Genomic DNA, 22,416 nt, shown 5'->3' with positions numbered 1-22,416 from the left:
GCTCCCACCTTCCTCTCATTGCAGTTTTTTTTTGACTTGCTGAAACTTTACCAAAGATTCTCTCCTGACTTCGTTTCTCAGCTGATTTTTTTAATTCTTTTAACTGACATTTTTCAGTAGTTTCAAATTCCATAATCTGGCCATGTTTTCTCTTAGGAAATAAAGATGGTCTGGTGACATAGGTATTACAGTATAATGATTGCTTGACTGATACTTCTGAATGTTGATATACATACATATATAGCCTAATGGAAGGAGGAATCAATGTTTTCTGGCTCCTTGTAGAGAAAATCATCATCATTTTTCCAGAGTAGTTTACCAAGTCCACTTGAGTCTCGTTTCAGGACTCTTTGGGCTGACTCAGAGCATTAAGGCCTGTCCACACGACCGTGCCTGATCGGCGGACTTCCCCTCTAACGGGCACACTCGACGGGCAAACCGTCAAATTGACAGATGGGTCTTGTAGCAAAATCACTATGGTGGTGCCTGATGGCTTGAGCTTCGACCCTGGCAGACGTACGTTAACCATATACATTTCTTTAGTAACTTCAACATACCATGTAAGTTTTTTCTCTGGTATATTTAGGATATATTTATACTTGAAAAATGAGCTACAGGAATTTTTCACCGGGCGATACAGGTCTTCCCCCAGAAATAGATTTTTCCTTCGTCAAAATCCCTTTTTCGTACCGCACTGAACACACTACTGGCATCATCGGGCACGCCCACATCTCCATCGCCTCACCCACCTGTGTGGACAACATTCACGGGTAAGCCCACCAGAACATGCCCGTCAACCCCGGAGCATGCCAATCAGGCCCGCTCGTGTAGACAGGCCTTTAGGCATTATGGATGATATGAGGGATGAAACTGAATCAAGACAAAACTGCAAAGGTTGGACGGTTGGCTGGGACGATGCCAAAGAAAATTATGAAAAGAAATAGTAGTAAAGCAACATTGCTGGTGACTTTTGTACAGGCCTGCTATGTGCCACCTGGGAACACTGTAGGTTATGCCCAAAAAACCTGATTTTGTTTTATAATTGTATAATTGCCTAAGGATCCACTTTAGCAATCTATTCAGTTTAAGTTCGTTTACCTTGCTAGTTCTTTACAGTTTCCCAAATATCTACTTCAAGATCCGTCCTTAGTGTTAGATGATAAGTTTTATAGGTTGAACTTATACACTTCCCTGCCAGAGTCATATTTTATTACACTGTAGACTTACAACTAGGTTTGCATAAATAAAATAAATAGCATAATGTAAGATCTGTGGGGACACAAGGTAATGAATGCATGCTTTCTTGGTTCTTAAAGCAGTTAATCATATCACAAAACACTTGTTATTTATATATATATATATATATATATATATATATATATATATATACATGTATTATATATATATACATATATATATATATATATATATATTATATATATATATATATATATATATATATATAATGTGCATTCTCACAGAATATTCTGCAAAGTACATTGCCATGTGTGCTAATATGATGACATGAATGTGCATCTAAAACTACAGTGTTATTACATTACAACAATAATTTAAATGAACAAAGGATATCCGTTTAAAGGGCCAACAGGAGAATTATTTGTACCAGGTAAAATTAAGCCTCTTGGTTTAATTTAAGTAATATATGTCAGCAGCATTCCCATCAGTGTAAAACCGATGGTTATCTAAATGGAAGTCATTGACTGAAATAAGTGACCTTTCATTTTGAGAACGTTGGAAGAAGTTGAGGATACATCAGCACTTTAAATACATTTAATAGAACTACTCTCCACTTTGTCCAAGCGGTTTTATGAATGGGAATTCTGTCATTTGCACAGACAAACGCAAGCACCCAGAGTATCACTCCGCCAATACCAGAAGTCAAAGCCTTGCCGCTACAAGAGTACGTAAAAATCCATCAATAAATTATTGAGAGCCTCGTTGGCGGAGTTTGTGATGCTTAACCAAAGTGAGTACTGGGTTTGTTGTTGAAGAGAGTGTGCTGGCGCTGAACAGGGAAGGGCTCGCGGTTGCCGGTAGGTCTAGCGTTGAAAGCCACTGGTTTTCCAGCTGCACCACTGGTTTTGGCGTCAGCCACGATGGCTATGTCTGCGCAGTTGCGGAACATGATGTTCTGGGGTTTGAATTGTTCTGCGGAACATGGAAAGTAGGATTATTTTTCACACCAATACAGGAAGTGTACATAAAGTTCTGTAGAATTTGGAACAGGTGTATGTGGAATATAGGTTGATCCATTTACAAAAATATAAAATGTGTACAAAGGTCTCTTGGGTTATGTAACGTCATTTATCTACTGTATAGATCTTGTAATGAACATCTGTCAAGGAAATATAATTCGAATTAACCACACTTTTGTGTATCAGGTTTTTATCCAAACAAGTAAATGCAATTGTGATTCAGGTGCAGAAAAGAATAAGCACTGAGTCTTTACTCGGATATGAAGTGAATTGACAGCCTTAAAGCATGGAACACTTCATTAAAGTTTGGCGAATTTGGAAAAATTGGAAAAATTAAATTAGAAATGTGACGTGGACTTGCCATTTTTATTCATTAGCCAAACATTAATTGCTAATTTTGTTAAGTTTTGTTTAACATACTCGTTTCTTCCCCAGGTTGTTTAAATGCTCTGAACGCATTAAGGTCGGGTTTCAACCTTACGAGAAAGGTAAGTTTTCAATAACGATTTGCAGTAGGCAATGAGATTATTTTGACTTGTAAACTGGAGATTTACTGTGTTTACGCACATATTTATGGCACCATTTTCCCTACCAATGGTTTTATTTTAGAACAGAACTTTTAATTTTTACAAAAACTAAAAAAACAAAAGATTTAGCTTCTCATGTTATTGATATGATTACTTTGCATATATATATATATATATATATATATATATATATATATATATTATATATATATATATATAATAAAAGTATAGATAAAAAAATTGTAGATTTTTATGATCCTTAGCTTTAGTCCCAGGTGTGATTATAATAATAATAATAATAATAATAATAATAATAATAATAATAATAATAATATGCCTACCTGCAAAGTTCGTCATCTGGAGGACGCACTGGTCACAGGTGAGGCCATTGGGTAGTCTCACCTTCAGACTGATAAGTTCAGGCTCGTCATATGGCGCTGAAATTTTGGCTTTCTTGGACCTCCTGTCGACGATCTCAAGGGGGTACCTGTGTTCATAAACGGGAAATGGTTCAGTAAAATGGGAAGGTTAGGCTCCGGAGTGGATTTGGAAGTAAGTAAATGGATGTTACTTTTACAAAAGCTGTAATGAAAAAGACTTCCTTATCGACTGAAAAATTCCCCTTCGGTTAACATATATGAAAACATATTAATTCGAGGTAGAACGAATTAGATATTAAAGAATATTAGTTGCTTAGTGCTTATTATATATATGATAGATATAAGGATATATATCTATATAGATATATACTATATATGAAGAAGATATATCATATATATATTTATATAGAATATTAGATATATCTTTTATATATATATATAATACATAATATATATAAATATATATAAATTATAATTATCATATATCATATAAAATATATATATAAATATATATAAATATATATATAAATATATAATAATTAATATATCTTATATATAAACTAAATAATGTAAGTAAATTATATATTATATCATATTATATTTACATATATATTATGTGTATGTACTTTTTTCTACACGGTATCTTATTTAGTCAAAACTTGTTTTAACAGATTATTGACCTCGACTTTCTGGCCCATTCCGTATGAGTACGTGTTCATTTTCATTTATTCTTTAAGCGCTGGCAACTATTAAATTATTCTACCTTGAAGTAATGTTTTCAGCGCGTAATTTAATTGTATTCTGGCATTTTGTAGTGTTCGCATTCGTTAACGTCTTTAGTTATTATTATTATTATTCCTTTGACTAGCCTACACAGAATACAATCCTGTGCATTAAATGAGATCAAAACGTTTCTAAGAGAAGTGAAGAAAATATTGCAATAAAAAAAATTGAGAAAAACAATTAAATGGTGAACATGATGAAAACTTGCTACTCCATTACATGATGGGGGTTATAGGGGAAGTTTGCGTTTAGTTAATGTTTTCTGGTTATTGACGAGAGACAATGCGTTGACTGCAGCTTTATAGTAAAACAAGTAAAGGTGACTAGAGTTCATGTCCATCGAATACCAGTTTTAGTTTTCTGTATAAAAAAAAAAAAAAAACTATTGTTCTGGATTTGCTCTCAGATCTAAAAAAAAAACTACAGAGGCTAGAGTGCTGCAAGTTGGTATGTTGACCATCTACCCTCCAATAATCAAACATACCAAATTGCAGCCGTCTAGCCTCGGTAGTTTTTATTTTATTTAAGGTTAAAGTTGTCTATAATCTTACTTCTGGTAGCTCTATAGGCGCCAACAACATAGGCCACCACCGGACCGTGACTGAGTTTCATGGACCGCGGCTAAGAGTTTTATGGGCCGTTGCTGAGGCCACCACTAGATAGAAAACTCATTGCACCGAAGAATCTTCTGCGCATTTTTTACTTGTTTATGTTTTATTCGTCGTTTTCAATTGTCTCATAAATGTAAATCACGTAAACGTTCGGATATATATATTTTTTAGAGCCAGGGAATTGCTGGATCGAGGTAGCAATGGCATTTCTTTTATTTATTCATTTGTTGCATTGGCGAAGATATTCGCTTCCCAAGTGCTTCCAAGCCAGTTACGGATATTTTGAAAAAGCATCGGAATAATAATGAGGCAGGAGCTTGTTTATTCGTTCACTTTGAGAAACGATAACCATAAATGATTGGATGAATGAAAAAAATAAAGTCTGTGCAAAAATGGCGGGTACAAGTTTAGAGAAAAATTGTAGTGTGTTGTGTGTTTGAGCTTTGCTGTCAATAAACGCTGCCGTAATAATTCATTTGCGTAAGATTAAATTTGCCGCGCCGTGAATTTGCGTAAAAGCAAGGGTGGGTGAAACGCGAAAATAAGAGTTTATTCATAATAGAAAGAGGCCGAAGTTAAGAGTCATGGTGAAAGGAATTCGTAGAGAGAGAGAGAGAGAGAGAGAGAATTACATTGCTGAATAAAAATGAGGACAGATGAAAGTAATGTTACAATATGGCTCTGTTTATGTTGTTCACTACTGAGTGAGAGAGTGACCCAGTGAGAGAGAGAGAGAGAGCACATACGCACAGTGTTCATATATATATATATATATATATATATATTATATATATATATATATATATATATATATATATATATATATGTGTGTATGTATATTTATATAAAGGATTTTATATTTTTTATTTTATGTATATAATATGTATATGTATATATAAATATATTGTATATATATATATATCATATATATCGATCTATTTTATTTATATATATAAATAAATATTTTATGTATATATTTTATTATATATCTCTATATTTATTATATATGAATAGATATACTATATGTATATTATTTATATATATATATTATTATTGTAAATATGTGTGTATGTATATGTAAATGTACTATGTATTTATAGATACATGTATATAAAATTTCTTACTAACTAATGAGAATAATTGAAAAAGAAGAAAACTTTTCATTGAAAATGAAAGAATAAGCATCTACAGCTGTGTATTGGAGTGGTTGAAAAACTAGAAAAGTTGGCGAATGAAAATTTATAACAGTATGACAAGATAGAAATAAAGATGACTAATTCTGAAGTAATAATAAGTTACTGTGAATAAATTAAGTCTTATCAGTATCTAACGGCAAGTTATTGAAGGTGTATGAAAAATACGAACGAGTAACAATAAATGATTGGAAACAACAGCGGACAAAAGAGGATGTACTAGAGAAAAAAATAGTGACAGGGAATGAAAACAAGAATGAATGGAAAATAAGAATGATTCATCACGGTAATAAAAGAAAAATGAGTGGCAGTAGTGACAGTCGAGAAGAGAATGACTGACAACCAGAAATGAATGGGAGAAAGGCGGAGAGAACTCACTGATCGAGGCATCTCTGGTCGACGGGCACGCTCGTGTCATCGTTGGGGCACAGCTTGAATTCGAGGTGCCCTCCGTGGCTCCTGGTCACGTTGACATGGACTTCCACCGTCTGGGGAGGGAACAGAGACGGACTCATTAGTCATGCATGTCGTGTACGGCATTGTCGCTGGGTTGCTTGCTTTCGACATCTAAGGGGAAAACACACAAACAAACACACACACATACACAGAGGCACACGACGCAGACTAAGAGAAATTTCTCTTTGACCTCGACCAGCTAGGGCCGTCTGTTCAAGAACCACTTGGTGAATACAAATGGAATTTTGATTTGTCTGAGGTGCATTGGGAGGTTAGTTTTTTTCTATTAATAGACAATTGCTTCAATTGGTTTCTTTATCTATTACCCGTTGTTTAATCGTTCATTGATAAGTAATGGTTTGTGTAAATATAAGATGGTTATCTCAGGTTATTTACGTTATTTATTGATTTTATTCTGTAAATAAGTGTACGTTATTTATGCTTGAACACATTATTTTCTCTTTAAACGTATATTAGTTTCTCTGTGATCAAATCTCCGAATCTACACCCGTACTCCTTGGACGTAGTACTCGTTGTACATTTATTCATTCTGAGAGAATTTATTTATCCTTGCTGGATTACTTGGTACTTGGTCCTTGACTGGCGATTGCTAGTACGTCATTTTTATCCTTATGAAAGAAATGCAAACATTGGCCTTACCTGTCCAATGGTGTAGGTCCTGGTAATGATGCCCGTGGCCCAGATGCCACCAGCCTGGTGGGGGTAAGGAGGAGGGCTGTCGGCCGAATCTCCGCAAGGTGGGCACTTCTTACCCCCACTCTCGTTACAGATCAGGTAATCGTCGTCTCTGTGCGCAGGCAATTGATTGAAACCCATTCGCCACATGACGTTTCTCGCGGGGGGCTCCTCCAGGGACATATGAGCGTTGGCCTGAAACAGAGGTGGGGAAATTCAAGGTTAGGTTTTGTTAGAGTACTACTCGCTAAGTAACTGACGCACGCTAAAATCATTTTGAAAACTTCTTCCATCATCGTATTGTCACACACACACACACACACACACACACACACATATATATATATATATATATATATATATATATATATATATATATATATATATATATATATATATATATATTATATATATATATATATATATATATATATATATATATATATATATATATATATATATATATATGACCACTGGCAGGCAGTTTACGAAAGGCAACAGAAAAGTACGTGGTATGATATCAGAAAAGGGGTATAAAGGAGAAGGCAAAATCAGATGAGATGTATAATGATGAAAGGATAATGACGATGGGTAATGATGAACATGATGATGATGATTCATAAAAGATCCTTCAGTCTCATCAACAAGCAGAAATGTCATCATCTTACACAGTGTGTGTCCCCACAGAGAAGACTGTCTATTTGATAAACAGAAAAACAAAGGAGTTACAAGGATTAGGATGTTTCACAGACTTGTTAGGCCATCCGGGGAGACATCGTGTGCTCACTTATCTCTTCGAGCAGGTTTTACTGTGCATTCACAGTGTCCTAATGATTTTGTCTAGCTTTCTTTTAAACTCTTCTGCACTCTTGTTGTTTACAACTTATAGTGGCAGTTTATTCCATGTGTCATATCTTGTATGTAAAGAAGTTCCCGCAATGGGATGTGTTGTATCTCTTCAGTTCTAGTTTCCATCCATTATTTCTAGTCTGGTTTTCGTTTAACGTAAATAGGTTACTGTCTACTTTTGTTATGCCTTTCAATATTTTGAATGTTTCTATTGGTTGTCCTCGCAGTCGTCGTGTTTCTAAGAGGAATAGAAGTGAATAAAAGAAACAACGTAAGAAGTTGTTAATCAGAGATAAGTCAAACTGAGTAAATAAGAAAGGTGGATAAATAGTATGGGACTTGCCTTCCAAAGGATAAGAGTTACGAGTCTCTTAAAGGTTGGACAGCACTGAATGACTCATGTCCTTTTTTAGTTTTGGTGACTTTTGATATAGGACTTGTGCCTTAGCTGAGTTAACCCTTAGACATCATCCTCAGTCTTGTGGATTAACAGAGAGGAGAAGCTCCTTCCTACCCTTCTGTGTGTGTGTGTGTTTGTGCGCGCGCGTGTGTAGATTACTCGTATGCAAGTCCTTCACCTCTCCGTTTAGTGTTTATGAATTGTGTTATTATCTCCACCCTGAATTTATTTATTTATTCTTAAATTCTTGCACCTGCACTCCTTGTGAGGTATGCAGACATGCGTATGTGTTTAAGACAAGTGAAAGTGTTTCTCGTGCATGTAGAATTAGAGTCTGGGTAAGTTAAAAGGCCTTAAAAAAAATTTGCAAAAAAAGGCGAATATAGTTTCACCTATCGCCTGAAGGCAAGCCTTGAATCGAAAGGTTTTCTCGTTATCAATCGTTTTTTCTCTTAGTCACGTTTCCTTTAGACGAAACTAGTTTCGTCGAGTTTTTATATATATATTATGGGTCGTGGATCGTCTGGTCATTTTGCAACTCGTCGGTCGGGGCTAGTTTATTCGCGAGATAAGAAAATCTTTATAATTTTTGAGTTTTTATTGGTATTTCGCTTGACGCTTGTTTATAGTATCTCTCTCTCTCTTTCTCTCTCTCACCCCGAATAAACTTTGCATGTGCAAACGTTTTTGTTCAAGGAAGATCACATGGACGCTGAAAGGTCTCTTTCCTTATGTCGAATATGAAATGTTGTTTTGATTGAAATCTTATTCTTTTTGATGGACGAGTTTGCATAATAAAGGGACGATAGGACGGGCAGCCTGATGCCATAATCCAACTCTCGCCCTGGAAAAGAGGCAGTGATAACAGAGGGAGCTTTGTGAGAGACAAAGCATAGAAGAGGAATAGGGGGGAGAAGTAAGACACGCATGCCCACGGGAAATATGCTCAAGTGCTAATACACTGTGAGTTCATCGTTTGGGATCCAGGTTTAGCTACTATCTTTAGTGAAAATTTCATTCAGAACGTTAGTGGAACTTAGTCCTAAACGTCGACTAATCCTTTCACGAAAGTAATGTATGTACTATATACGTATATGTAGTATAAATGTATATTTATTATATATATATATATATATATCGAGCTACAATGTCCTTTAATATCTAATTCGCTCTACCTCGGAATTAATATATTTTCACATATGCTTAACCGAAGGGGAATTTTTTCTCGATAATAGACTTGCCTGGACCTGGGCGCGAACCCATGGAGCCTTTCAAATCCAGGAACGTCAGTGAAGCTTTTACCTGGTGGTGTAGTAGGTAAAAGTTACACTGACGTTCCTGGATTTGAAAGGCTCCTTGGGTTCGCGCCCAGGTCCAGGCAAGTCTATTATCGAGAAAAAATTCCCCTTGGGTTAAGCATATATGAGAATTAGATATTAAAGGACATTGTAGCTCGATATATGTATATGAATCACGGAAATGTGATATGACTTATTAATATATATATATATATATATATATATATATATATATATATATATATATATATATATATATATATATATATATATTAGTTCCTCTTTGTTTCATGGCAAAGACCTAATAGAAATGAAGTGTTGTTAAATATCCTTTCCCTTCCCCCGCCCCGCTCTTCTTACATGCAGACTATTAGATTGACGTCTCATAAAAAGTCAGCAGAGAATGATTTTAAGAAAATAGCAACTGAAGGCGTAAGTCAGATAGGCATTCCAAATGCGTACTCGGAATTTCCAGAAACATTAATTGGTGGAAGCAGAATGTCAATTTGCAGCCTTAATCCATTTTGCGGTCGGTATCTTGATATCTTCGCCTTGCTTCATGAACTGGTCAAGATGTATCGGTGCTATATCTCTGGCGCTTGAGGCGTCGCTGAGGAAATGAGGGCCACCATAAATTTTACTCCATGATTAGTCTTACTGATTTTCTTACTGGTGAAATTGCATGTGGTTCGACGCTCTTCAAGAAATTAGTTACCTCCTCAGAATTTTATGTTTCGAAACACGCGAAATACGCGTAAAAAGTGCATTGAACTCAAATATCGGTTCATTCATTCTTGTATGGGTAATGCAACTCACAGATCTCATAAACTATATATTCGCGTACCGTAATTTTTTTTTTTTTTTTTTTTTTTTTTTACTGTATCGCTATTTCATCCGTTTTAATGTTAGTATCATTCTTGTCGTCTGCCATTCTTTTCCTCCAGCTTCTTCAACATGTCTAGAACACCACAACCTTACCCATGTCAGCGTACATACTGTTTTAATGATATAATTTTTGAGTTGATTATTGTTGGAATCGCATATTAGCGATCAAGTTACAGTACTTGTGATATCTCGTCAAGGTCGGCCCTAATGTTGGATGATTGAGGGGGCCTTTTTGTCATCATATTACTGCAATCAGCCGTTCTGGCGTAGGGCTGGACAATGAGACCAAATGTCATTGGGTACCCCGGTGTCCACGAAGACTGGAACACTGCAAAATGTTTGAGTACATGCTCTGTTTCTGTAGTTCATAAGTTCAAGTACTTCAGTGATAGCAGAGGCAACAGCCACGAGATAATATCATGTACCTACCAAGGCATCAAACGGCAATTTTTATCTGGCGGTACAGCGTAGCTGCACGACTCTTCGCAGTGATTTCCCGCCAAATCTCTCCAGTGCCTGAAGGCTCGACAGGCCAGTGTGTTCGTGCGGTGTTCGGGTAATTGCCTCTGATTGGTGAAAGGCGACGAGACATTGGTGAGGAAGTACATGCTGCTGCTAGCGGTCAAGGCTACCCACTGCTGGCTGGCTACTTCCATCTATTTTCTATTAACTTCCATCCGCCTCCTGGCCAGTTTCAGACACGTACAGCCCGCCTCTTTTTCTCTCTCTCTATTCTGGGTTGTACTGAGGGGTTATTAATAGTTCGAATAAGGTGTTCGAGAGCAGAGAGCTCTAGTTCTTGGGAGGACGCTGGGCAAGAATTGTAATATTGACCTCGGCTGGCTGGTTTGAACCAGTGGCAGATGCATTGCGCAAAGAAACAAAATCCTCGAGTCATGCGTGTTTTACATTTGTAGCCTATATATCCTACATATATATATATATATATATGACTAAGATGACGTGCTACTATGATAACAAATTTTTCCACATGGATCATTCGGCAGGTAATTTCTAAGGAAGGCTGACACAAAAAGTGAGCGTGATCATAAGAAACCAGGAATTAAACAGGAGGCTTGTAACAACATCCTTAGTCACTTCCATGAAGGTCGTCACTGGTTCCTCATTGGACTTCCGATTGCGACGATGGATGTTCAAGACAGCATTATAATTACGAGCTATTAGCATTAGCTGTTAGCGTGTCGAGAGAGAAAGAGAGTCAGAGAGAACAGAAAAAAGTAAAAGGAAATCGCACCTCAAGGAAACAGTGAGGCGGCAAAATTTATGGGCTGTTGTTAAGGAATACTGCCCGAACGAGATTATCGATCGTTAACTTTAGAAAATAATTAGAGAAATCCTTGTTCAAGAATGGAGGGCAATCGCTCAATCAAAGACACGGTTTGATCAGGTCTAAATCAAGTCTGCGAATATGTAAGCCTAGAAACGGGATCGTCAAATCTCGCCAACCTTGAAGCTAGAATCCAGTTTTTTTTTCTTTTTTTGTCAGATCAAACATCGGCCTGACGATGAAACTTTCATTCATTCTCTCTCTCTCTCTCTCTCTCTCTCTCTCTCTCTCTCTCTCCTCTCTCTCTCATGTTATCATTCACTTATTCAATATCAATCATTTTAATTTATATATTTAATCTTCATTACGGCGCTGAATAATTCCTGATGGGTTCTAGCGCTTGGTCGTCAAGACCTATACATTTCATAATCAATCAATCAATCATTCATAATCTCACCAGTTACCACAAAATAGATAGTTTTGATCGTGACCATGAAGGGACTTTAAAGATTTTGGATTACCTATAAATTTTAGCATAATTTCCATTCGTCTTCCCTGCCGCAAACACCAGAAATCCTAACATAGTATTGTGGGGTCACAAAGAGGCCCGTTAATCATTTTAGGACGAGCGATGAAGATCAGTAAGGGTGTAATGACGGGAGGAATTAAAAAGTGAAAGTTAACCAGAATGGAGAATTCGTCCAGAAATTAGTTAAGGAGAAATTGGAAGGCTCCAAATGAACCTTCCAAGGCCAAGGTCGTGTGGAGGTTTCTCTCTCTCTCTCTCTCTCTCTCTCTCTCTCTCTCTCTCTCTCTCTCTCTCTCTCTCTCTCTCAGCATACTATTAGCTTTAATTCTAAACGCTTTCAAAAACACAAAACTGAATCCGTCATCATTTAGACTCTCTCTCTCTCTCTCTCTCTCTCTCTCTCTCTCTCTCTCTCTCTCTCTCTCTCTCTCTCCAAGTATACTGTTTGTTGTAAACTTAGACTCATGTACAGTGCAGTGAAGTGAAGTCTTATCGTCTCTCTCTCTCTCTCTCTCTCTCTCTCTCTCTCTCTCTCTCTCTCTCTCTCCAAGCATACTATTAGTTTTAGATTTAGACTCATGTACACTACACAGAAGTGAAGTCTCTCTCTCTCTCTCTCTCTCTCTCTCTCTCTCTCTCTCTCTCTCTCTCTCTCCGAAGCAGGTCGATGATTCAGATTACTCGTCATCATGAATTCAAATGATGCTAACCCAAGCACATTGCGAAGCTATTTTTTTTCTTCTCTCCACTGATTCAACTCGAGTTCTCATTCAGCAGACGTTTCTTCACCGAGACATCGAACTAAGCGCATCGGCCAAGGTCACACTGGATAGACTCACACACACCGCTATGTGATCTGCACACTTTCCCTCTCCTCTTGCTCTTCTTCTGCCACTCCTTTCCTCTCCTTATTCTTTTTATTCCCTCCGCTTTTTTCTTCTTTCACGTATTCATCTCCCCGTTCTTCTTCGTCTGTTATTACTGCCCTTTCCCTTCTTCCTCTTCTGAGAAAGATTTTATTAATTAGATTCATTTAGACCTTCCTTCTTTCCTTCCTTTCTTCCTTCCTTCTCACAGTATTCTCTCTTTCTCCTTTTTCTCTTCGTATTCTTTCGAAGGTTTTTCCTTCCCTTTTTCTCCCTTTTCCTCTTCCCCTGCCCTCCTCCCCCTCTTCATCACAATGTATTTGTGTGATGCCTCTTTATGTTATTACATAAAAACATATTTGATAAATGAGCTGTTGATGAGCTCTAATAAATATTTCAGTTGTATTTATGTTGTTAATAGCAATAGTGAAGATATATAATCTTCGTTAATCCGTATATCCAGATATATTAATCTCCGTCTGGACTTCACCATATCTGGACAAAAACAGCTATTGAGGATTTCATATTCGTTTTAATGCTCGTGATCTTATTCTTGATTTTTTATGATAATAATAATAATAATGACAATAATAATAATTTTCGTGCCCTTCAGAACTGCTGAAGACGCTCTTGTTTCTTCTTGACAGCCAACGTAAGAAAACCACCCAGATGTTAAAATCGAGACCCGCAAGTGTTATAAATATCAAGTCTAATGACCTGGCTGTAATTAACGTATAAATATATGAAATTATTCCCACTTAATTACCGTTTCGGCAACTTCAATGACCACGGCGGTGTATCGACCAATGGGATTACAATTTTCCACAGAGCGTGAGATATGTCACGCCATTATAATAATCTCGCGTCTATTATTGCGATTTGGGTAATGTCATGTTTGTTATAGAAATCATCGCGATCTTCAAAGGCCTTGGGATATCATCATTACGCTGTGAATCATGAATGTTGTTGTTATTGCCGTAGGATGTGTAGATGACAAGGCTCCGCGATGTGTAAATAGTTGTGGTTTTTGAATGTCTGATAAACAGACGTTAGAGAAAGCGGCGGTCATTATCTTCTTGAACAATGAAAGTCAGAGGAAAATCATTTTGGACTGCAGTTATATCAAAGTCATACTATACTCTGCTTTTTTCCATCTGTCCATCCTCATGTGGTGTTTGCGCGTGGTAACACTGCGTCCTGGGCTTTAAATAATTTTCTATTTCGAATATTAACGGTGTAATTCGCATACAGTAAATTATTAAAACACTTTTCAGTTGCAAATGTACACCCAGATATGCTTTTATTTACCTAAAACTTACACATAACGTAACTATTGAAAGCCCGTAACGCAGTGTTACCATGCGAAAACACCACAGGCGGATGGACAGATGGAAAAAAAACAGAGTATAGTAATATGTAATATAAGGCGGAGGATATAAATTCACCGGATCTGCGCTTTTGTCCGACTTTCTGTTGACAAGACACCACACACCTGTATTGATGGATGACAGCGAAATAAATCTTTATTGGTTTCAAAGCTGTTTTATGTGTTCAAATAGTTCCCACTTGAATGTCGTCTATATGTTTACAATAGCATCGTTTCATATCTGTGGGAACTGTTGATTCCGATGGTAACTGAAAAGTTTTTCGTCAAACTTTCCTAATGGAAGAATGTTTCTGGTGAAGAGAGTATCAGTATTTTGTCCAAGGAGAAGCTTTCCAGGCGGAGAACATTTTTAACCAACATTGAGTGTTTCTAGCGGAGTAAACGTTTTTATGAAGCAAGCGTTGCCAACGGAGAGGTAATATTAATTATTATTGTCATGCCCGACTTTTCCTCTTCTTTTTTTAAGCTTGGCCAACCCTCGCTTTGGAAGCCTGTCTGGTAAGTTAAAAGCTTTGTCGGCTTTTTGCAAATGAGTGTGGACATGGTTTGAATGATAGTGATTTTGTAATCGTCGGCATCAATTTTTGTCATTGACACGCACACACACACACAAATATATATATATATATATATATATATATATATATATATATATAATATATATATATTGCGTATGCTTGTGTATTTATGTGCGTATGTATATATATATATATATATATATATATATATATATATATATATATATATATATATATATATATGAGTGATAGGGAATATCCCGCCAATATCCACCAACCATTCAGTCCTCATCAGCGCGCTTCCAGACGTAGAGAACTAGATTAATGGTCATCGATGAAATCTGACTACATTGGCCCTTTTACTTTATCAGGTATCCTTCTTCAGAAACAAATAGATGCCGTTAATTATACTTAAGCGTTTTATATTGACAATGATGTTAACGGAAATGTTGATAATAATATTTCATTAAAAAAACCTTCATAGTAGCACGAGTCTTTAAATGGAGAAACAAATCCACAGTTATGTAGTTGTACATATATTTAAATTTAAAAACAGCAAGGATAGCTTTCGGGAATCTGATAAGGGGAACCGAACAGATTCCCGAAAGCTATCCTTGCTGTTTTTAAATTCAAATATATGCATGTTTACATAACTGTGGATTTGTTTTATTGTTCGTAATCCGGAAAATAATGGCTATGATAATTTTTCGCCAGATGAAAATATTTATACGAAGTAACTCAAGAAAAATTATAGTGACATTTGTAGTGTGAAAGTAATAAATGGAAAAATTAGAATGTTTTCCATTTTAGTGGTTTTTTTTTTAATCACTGGTTTTAAATAAAGCAAATTTACTGTGTTCTATTAACTGGATTTCAAGATATGAAGATAAATCAATGGATGATTCTGAAGATTTAATAAAGATACGTAAATCATCATTGATTATTTTCTCTGTGGATATATTTGCGGTGCGTTTAAAGTGTTTGCTCTCAGAATTTTTGTTGTGTTGTGTGTTTGTTTGCTCGATTCAAGATCTGTATTATTTTAGTCATTTGGTTTTCTAAGGTGAGAGATTTGTACTGTTCATCTTGGCTAAGTATTATGTATTATTCACTAGTTAATTAACTAAGCTCGTAACAATCGTTTTGAATGCAAACCATGCGGAGTTTTAGGTTTAAACTTGAAGGATCCTCCCTCAGCTCTTGAAGGACCTTTCGAGAAAGGTGCATTACGATTTATTATGATTTGTTCGTAAATTTCGTCGTATCCTTCGACATTTAAGTTTTTTTCCTCGAAGTAATGGTTGAAAGTATGGTAAATGTGCGAAGTACCGATGGATGAGGGTAATAATCTTTTTAATGTTAGAAAATAACTTGAATTTTTTATTCAGCCAAATAATACATATATTCGTCGAGATAACGAAAGGGTCAATATAGAGTTCGGCTGAGAGAGAGAGAGAGAGAGAGAGAGAGAGAGAGAGAGAGAGAGAGAGAGAGAGAGAGAGATTGCCAAAAGTTACGAAGTACGTAAAAGAAATCATGAAGAATTAAGAAAAATGCTAAGGTAATTGAGAAGGTCTTTCAGATGATATATCACTTTGTGGTTTAAATACAATCCAAGTTTGAACTTTCACCTGGCCTGAAAACGTGGTTATTGCAGTATTGCAAAATGCTCCTGTTTCATGTTCAGGTTTAACTCAGGTTTTTTGAAAAGTTTGATCGAAAATCTGATTAAAATCTTAAAAAAGAAAAAATATATATATATTCTCGTTGAAGTTGAACATAGATTATGACTTAATCTCGAGTTATGAATTTGTTTTGATAAACGATTATTGGACCAGTAGTTCTTTTATTTACATATTGTTCCTTCTCTTTTGGGTATTTGTTAAATGAATCAAAACATGTACTCGTGTTAGTTTATCGTTTTCACATTCATTTCTACGTCAAATTATTCACAAAACTGAGAATATCGAAAGCTCGTTTTCGTTAATAGCAGCAAACAGATTATACCAGGTTTTCGGAAGATATATATTTCACCCATGTCTGTTTTCGATGGTTTTGTTTGTCTTCCTTTCTAAAAGATACTGGCGGGAGAAAGGAATGCTTTCCGGATCCAGGATGTTTTTGCTTGTTCACAAATGTGAAGGGATTTTCCAAGAGAATACTTTCCAATACTTTCCAGCATTCAGTTTGTCTCAGACGTTGGACGTGGTGACACCACTTGAGCTTGCAAATAAATGAGTGAATGAGGAAACAAGTCAGGTATATAAAGAGTCTCTTCGTTTTATCAGTCGCACGTTAGAATTAGCTCTTAAGGGTTATACTCGTAGGTCAAATGATGATGAACTGATTTTAGGATGAGGTTGCTAGCCCGTGCCCTCCTCCTCCCTTGCGGATATGACCCACCACAATCATATATCCACTGCTTACGTCATAAGATGTCCGTGGATTTTTCCGAAAATTGTGGCTGTCACGGATCGATCTGTCTCGGGGGCGCTTTGTTGCTGAATAATGAATTTACCCAGAGAGTGGACACACATACATGGACATACACACACGTACATATAGATATTTATGTCTATTTTTATATATACGTGTGCGTCCACGCTCTGGGTAGATTCATTATTTTGCAATAAAGCGCCACGAGATCGAGGCGCGATAGGCACATTTTTCCGAAAAAAAATACACACACACACACATATATATATATATATATATATATATATATATATATATATATACTATATAATATATATATATACACACCCATGTATATGTGTGTGTCGATAATGTATGTCTGCGCGCGCAAGTATATATATATATATATATATATATAAAAGATGAGGCGATAACAATATATTTCCTTGAGTAAATCAGTGGCATTATTAACCGAGATAGTACACACCTCTCATGAAATATTACCACTATTATCGAGTTTATGCTAAGTCACCTTGTTAAAAGAAAAATTCTTTTATTTGGCGAAGAATGAGAGAGAAAGAGGGTTTTTTCTCTATCTCTTTAAGATGGCGTACGATGAGAGTTCTGAATTGGCTTGGAGAGAAGAATCAGGTTGAATTAAAATGCGCTTAATCCAAATACTTAATGATGTTTCGGTGTCTTCTTGTATTTGAAGCTGTTTTTCACAGCATCATCATCATAATAATAATAATAATAATAATAATAATAATAATAATAATAATAATAATGGTAAGAGCATCAAGGAAATAGATACCCTAATCCAGACTGTAAGGATTGTATCTGGGGACATCAGGATGGAGTTTGGAATAGAAAAATGCGCCTTAGTCAACATACAAAAAGGCAAAGTAACGAGAACTGAAGGGATAAAGCTACCAGATGGGAGCAACATCAAACACATAGATGAGACAGGATACAAATACCTGGGAATAATGGAAGGAGGAGATATAAAACACCAAGAGATGAAGGACACGATCAGGAAAGAATATATGCAGAGACTCAAGGCGATACTCAAGTCAAAACTCAACGCCGGAAATATGATAAAAGCCATAAACACATGGGCAGTGCCAGTAATCAGATACAGCGCAGGAATAGTGGAATGGACGAAGGCAGAACTCCGCAGCATAGATCAGAAAACCAGGAAACATATGACAATACACAAAGCACTACACCCAAGAGCAAATACGGACAGACTATACATAACACGAAAGGAAGGAGGGAGAAGGACTACTAAGTATAGAGGACTGCGTCAACATCGAAAACAGAGCACTGGGGCAATATCTGAAAACCAGTGAAGACGAGTGGCTAAAGAGTGCATGGGAAGAAGGACTAATAAAAGCAGACGAAGACCAGAAATATACAGAGACAGGAGAAAGACAGAAAGAACAGAGGACTGGCACAACAAACCAATGCACGGACAATACATGAGACAGACTAAAGAACTAGCCCAGCGATGACAGTTGGCAATGGCTACAGAGGGGAGAGCTAAAGAAGGAAACTGAAGGAATGATAACCAAGCGGCACAAAGATCAGGCCCTAAGAACAGATATGTTCAAAGTACGATAGACGGAAATAACATCTCTCCATATGTAGGAAGTGCAATACGAAAAGTGAAACCATAAACCACATAGCAAGTGAATGCCCGGCACTTGCACAGAACCAGTACAAAAAGAGGCATGATTCAGTAGCAAAAGCCCTCCACTGGAGCCTGTGCAAGAAACATCAGCTACCTTGCAGTAATAAGTGGTACGAGCACCAACCTGAAGGAGTGATAGAAAACGATCACGCAAAGATCCTCTGGGGACTATGGTATCAGAACGGATAGGGTGATACGTGCAAACAGACCAGACGTGACGTTTGATTGACAAGGTCAGAAGAAAGTATCACTCATTGATGTCGCAATACCATGGGACACCAGAGTGAAGAGAAAGAGAGGGAAAAATTGGATAAGTATCAAGATCTGAAAATAGAAATAAGAAGGATATGGGATATGCCAGTGGAAATCGTACCCATAATCATAGGAGCACTAGGCACGATCCCAAGATCCTGAAAAGGAATCTAGAAAAACAGAGGCTGAAGTAGCTCCAGGACTCATGCAGAAGAGTGTGATCCTAGAAACGGCACACATAGTAAGAAGAGTGATGGACTCCTAAGGAGGCAGGATGCAACCCGGAAACCCACACTATATACCACCAGTCGAATTGGAGGACTGTGATAGAGCAAAAAAAAAAAAAAAAAATAAAAAAAAAAAATAAAAAATAATAATAATAATAATAATAATATATATTATTATTATTATTTATTATTATTATTATTATTATTATTATTATTATTATTATTATTATTATTATTATTATTTGAAAGAAATCCAAAGTAAAAGGAAGTACACTAGCATAACTATACTCGGTTTTTTCCATCTGTCCACCCTCCTGTGGTGTTTGCGTATGGTAAAACTGCGTCCCGGGCTTTAGATAGTTACATTCAGCTTACATTCAACAATTATAATAATATTCTATTTCGAATATTAACGGTGTAATTAGCATACAGTAAATTATTAAAACACTTTTCAGTTGCAAATGTACACCCAGATATCCCATTATTTACCTCAAACTTACACATAGCGTAACTATCTAAATCCCGGGACGCAGTGTTACCATACGCAAACACCATAGGAGGTGGACAGATGGAAAAAAAAAACAGAGTATAGTGAGGGAAGCTTTTATTTAAATGAATTGGTAGTAAAGATATAATGGAAGTGTTCACTGTCTTGCCTGAAAGTTTTTATAATGATGTACATTTTTATTTTTGTCTTTTTTTATTTTATTACCCACTAAAAAAGGGTAGATGCCCGCGTGATAGTATATTTGTGTGCCCAGACATAAACATTTCTCTATCTTACTGCTGAATACTAGGCTGATTCGAAATTTATTATTTACTGTTGCTCAGAAGAAAAAGAAATTAAAAAAGAAAGCAAAATAGTTTTTAAATTATTTTTATATTCAGTTAAAGTTTGTGACATCTCGTTTTTCCCAAATCAGCGAAGCGAAAAAACTAGTAAAAAAACACGTTGGATCATCTCTTTCATCCAAACACTGGACGGACAAGTTTCAATGATGTTTTATCGGGATTCTGTATCTCACTAACCCGCAGCTGACTTTGGGAACTGTTGAGTCTCTGAAGAAGAAGAAATAACAAATGTTGATGACGGAGAATCAACCTCCGACAGCACTGATTTGCAAGAGTACTAAATATGCTGTGCATTGTAGAACTTCACTGTCGTGTCTTTGTTATTCCCTGAGTATTGTATTTTCTTACTGATTTTTAAAAGTGTTGTGATTTCCAATTTTTCTGTTTTGCTTTTTCTTTTCCAGCTTTGAGTCGCGAAGCTTTTTCAAAATAGTTTTTGTGTCTTTACTTGGGTGTTCATTGATCGATTGCTTCCAGTGAAGTGTTTTGCCGATCTTTATCACCTGGGCGTTTTTTTCTTTGCCAGTGTTGTGTGTTTTGTCGGTTTTAAAATTGTTTTTTTTCGATTTTTCAGGGATGACCCTTTTGTAGATTTTCTGTGTCGATTTCTTAAGTTTTTGATTTTGTGGTTTATCGATATTGTCAGATTTTACATATATATATTTTGTAGAGAAATTCACGAAATGAACTTACCTGTACCGCGAGAGCGGCCACGACTGTGATGACAGAGACAAGCATCCTGTAGAAGTACGGAGTTTGAAGTGAAGACTGACGGACGTGCGGAATAATTTTAAGTTTCCAGGACAAAGCTTGCTTCGGTACAAGCGAGGAAGAGGAGGCAGGAGAGTGGGTGAATGTCTGGCAGACGTCTAGGACCTGTCTTGCACTCTCGCTGAACTCTCGTTGAAGTCTGAGTGCGCCAAGTACTCGCTGCTTTGAGATTATGTGTGCCGGGTGTCGGAGCGAGGGTGTGACGTCACTGACCTTCGATGACGTCAGCGAAAACGTTTAGGGAAAGCTTCGCTTTGTTTGTTTGGGTAAAGCGACTGTTTTTCTTGTCCTTCTTTTGCTTCTTCTTCTTCTTCTTCAAGGCAGAAGATACGCGGCATTGCGTTCCCATGAAGGAAGAGTTGTTTTGGTTAGGAATTATGATGAAGGCTTTAATCTCTTCGAGAAGAAGTTGCAGAAAAGTACGAACGCCGAAATTACGAGGATGAGAGGAGGAGTCTCGGACTAGTGATATTTACAGAGAATACCAGCGATCAGAGAGAGAGAGAGAGAGAGAGAGAGAGAGAGAGAGAGAGAGAGAGAAACCTTGGCGAAATGTTAATTCGCTGGAGGTCAGGGTTGAGGCATTACTACCTCCAAATTATTCATTCACATATATGCTGCCAGGGGATGGGAAGGAACCACCTCTACCCTTAACATGTCCCGTCTTTCCTTTACTGTTCCCTCCCCCCCCCCCCCCCCCTACTAAAGTCAACACAGCTTCCTACTTCGTCATTAAGACGGCTCGTTTGTTTTAATACTCGCATTGCTAATTGAAATACACAAATACACACCCCGCTTCCTTCCATATACACTAGTATGTGTATACATGCATATATATATATTATATACTATATAAGATATATATATATATATATATATATATATATATATGCTCGCATGACGTTTGAATAATATATTTATAGAAATTTAAACGTAAACACTTCGTTGTTTTCTTGACAGGAATTTTCCACACCATCAATTTCTTAGATCTTGAGGAAAATGGTTTTGAAGTAGTTAGGAATTATTCATTAGAATGGAAAACAACATATTCCACGCGGGGGTGTATAAGCACGATAGAACATCTCTAGGCATTTCCGAATTCCGGATCTTACAGGTAACCGTATCCAGGAGGTAATAGTAGGAAATAATGACGCAAGTTCTGTTATGTTGATATCACTGAACAGGGAAATTGTTAATGAACTGTGTAGATAAGCATTTCTGGCAAGTTGTTGAGAGCATTTGTAATGCTGACTGCCCTATAAAATTAACGTAAAATTGTTTAGGTTTTTGATTGAAACCTGTCGGTATTTTATATTCTGTATAT

The 22,416-nt window shown here is 36.5% G+C and overlaps 1 protein-coding gene across 1 annotated transcript; it reads right to left on the bottom strand.

The window, feature by feature from the left end:
• Positions 1-1,767: 1,767 nt before the first annotated feature.
• LOC135214461 (uncharacterized) lies at positions 1,768-21,243 on the bottom strand. Its single transcript, XM_064248797.1, has 5 exons — positions 21,015-21,243; positions 6,827-7,057; positions 6,089-6,198; positions 3,085-3,230; positions 1,768-2,169 (listed from the first exon to the last, which is right to left on the bottom strand). The coding sequence occupies exons 1-5, from the start codon at positions 21,057-21,059 to the stop codon at positions 1,979-1,981; spliced, it is 723 nt and encodes a 240-aa protein (XP_064104867.1). The 5' UTR covers positions 21,060-21,243; the 3' UTR covers positions 1,768-1,978.
• Positions 21,244-22,416: the final 1,173 nt, after the last annotated feature.

This window comes from Macrobrachium nipponense, chromosome 45, assembly GCF_015104395.2.
Source record: "Macrobrachium nipponense isolate FS-2020 chromosome 45, ASM1510439v2, whole genome shotgun sequence".
In the NCBI taxonomy this organism is placed as follows: Eukaryota; Metazoa; Arthropoda; class Malacostraca; order Decapoda; family Palaemonidae; genus Macrobrachium; species Macrobrachium nipponense.
This window is presented reverse-complemented; position numbering and strand designations above follow the sequence as displayed.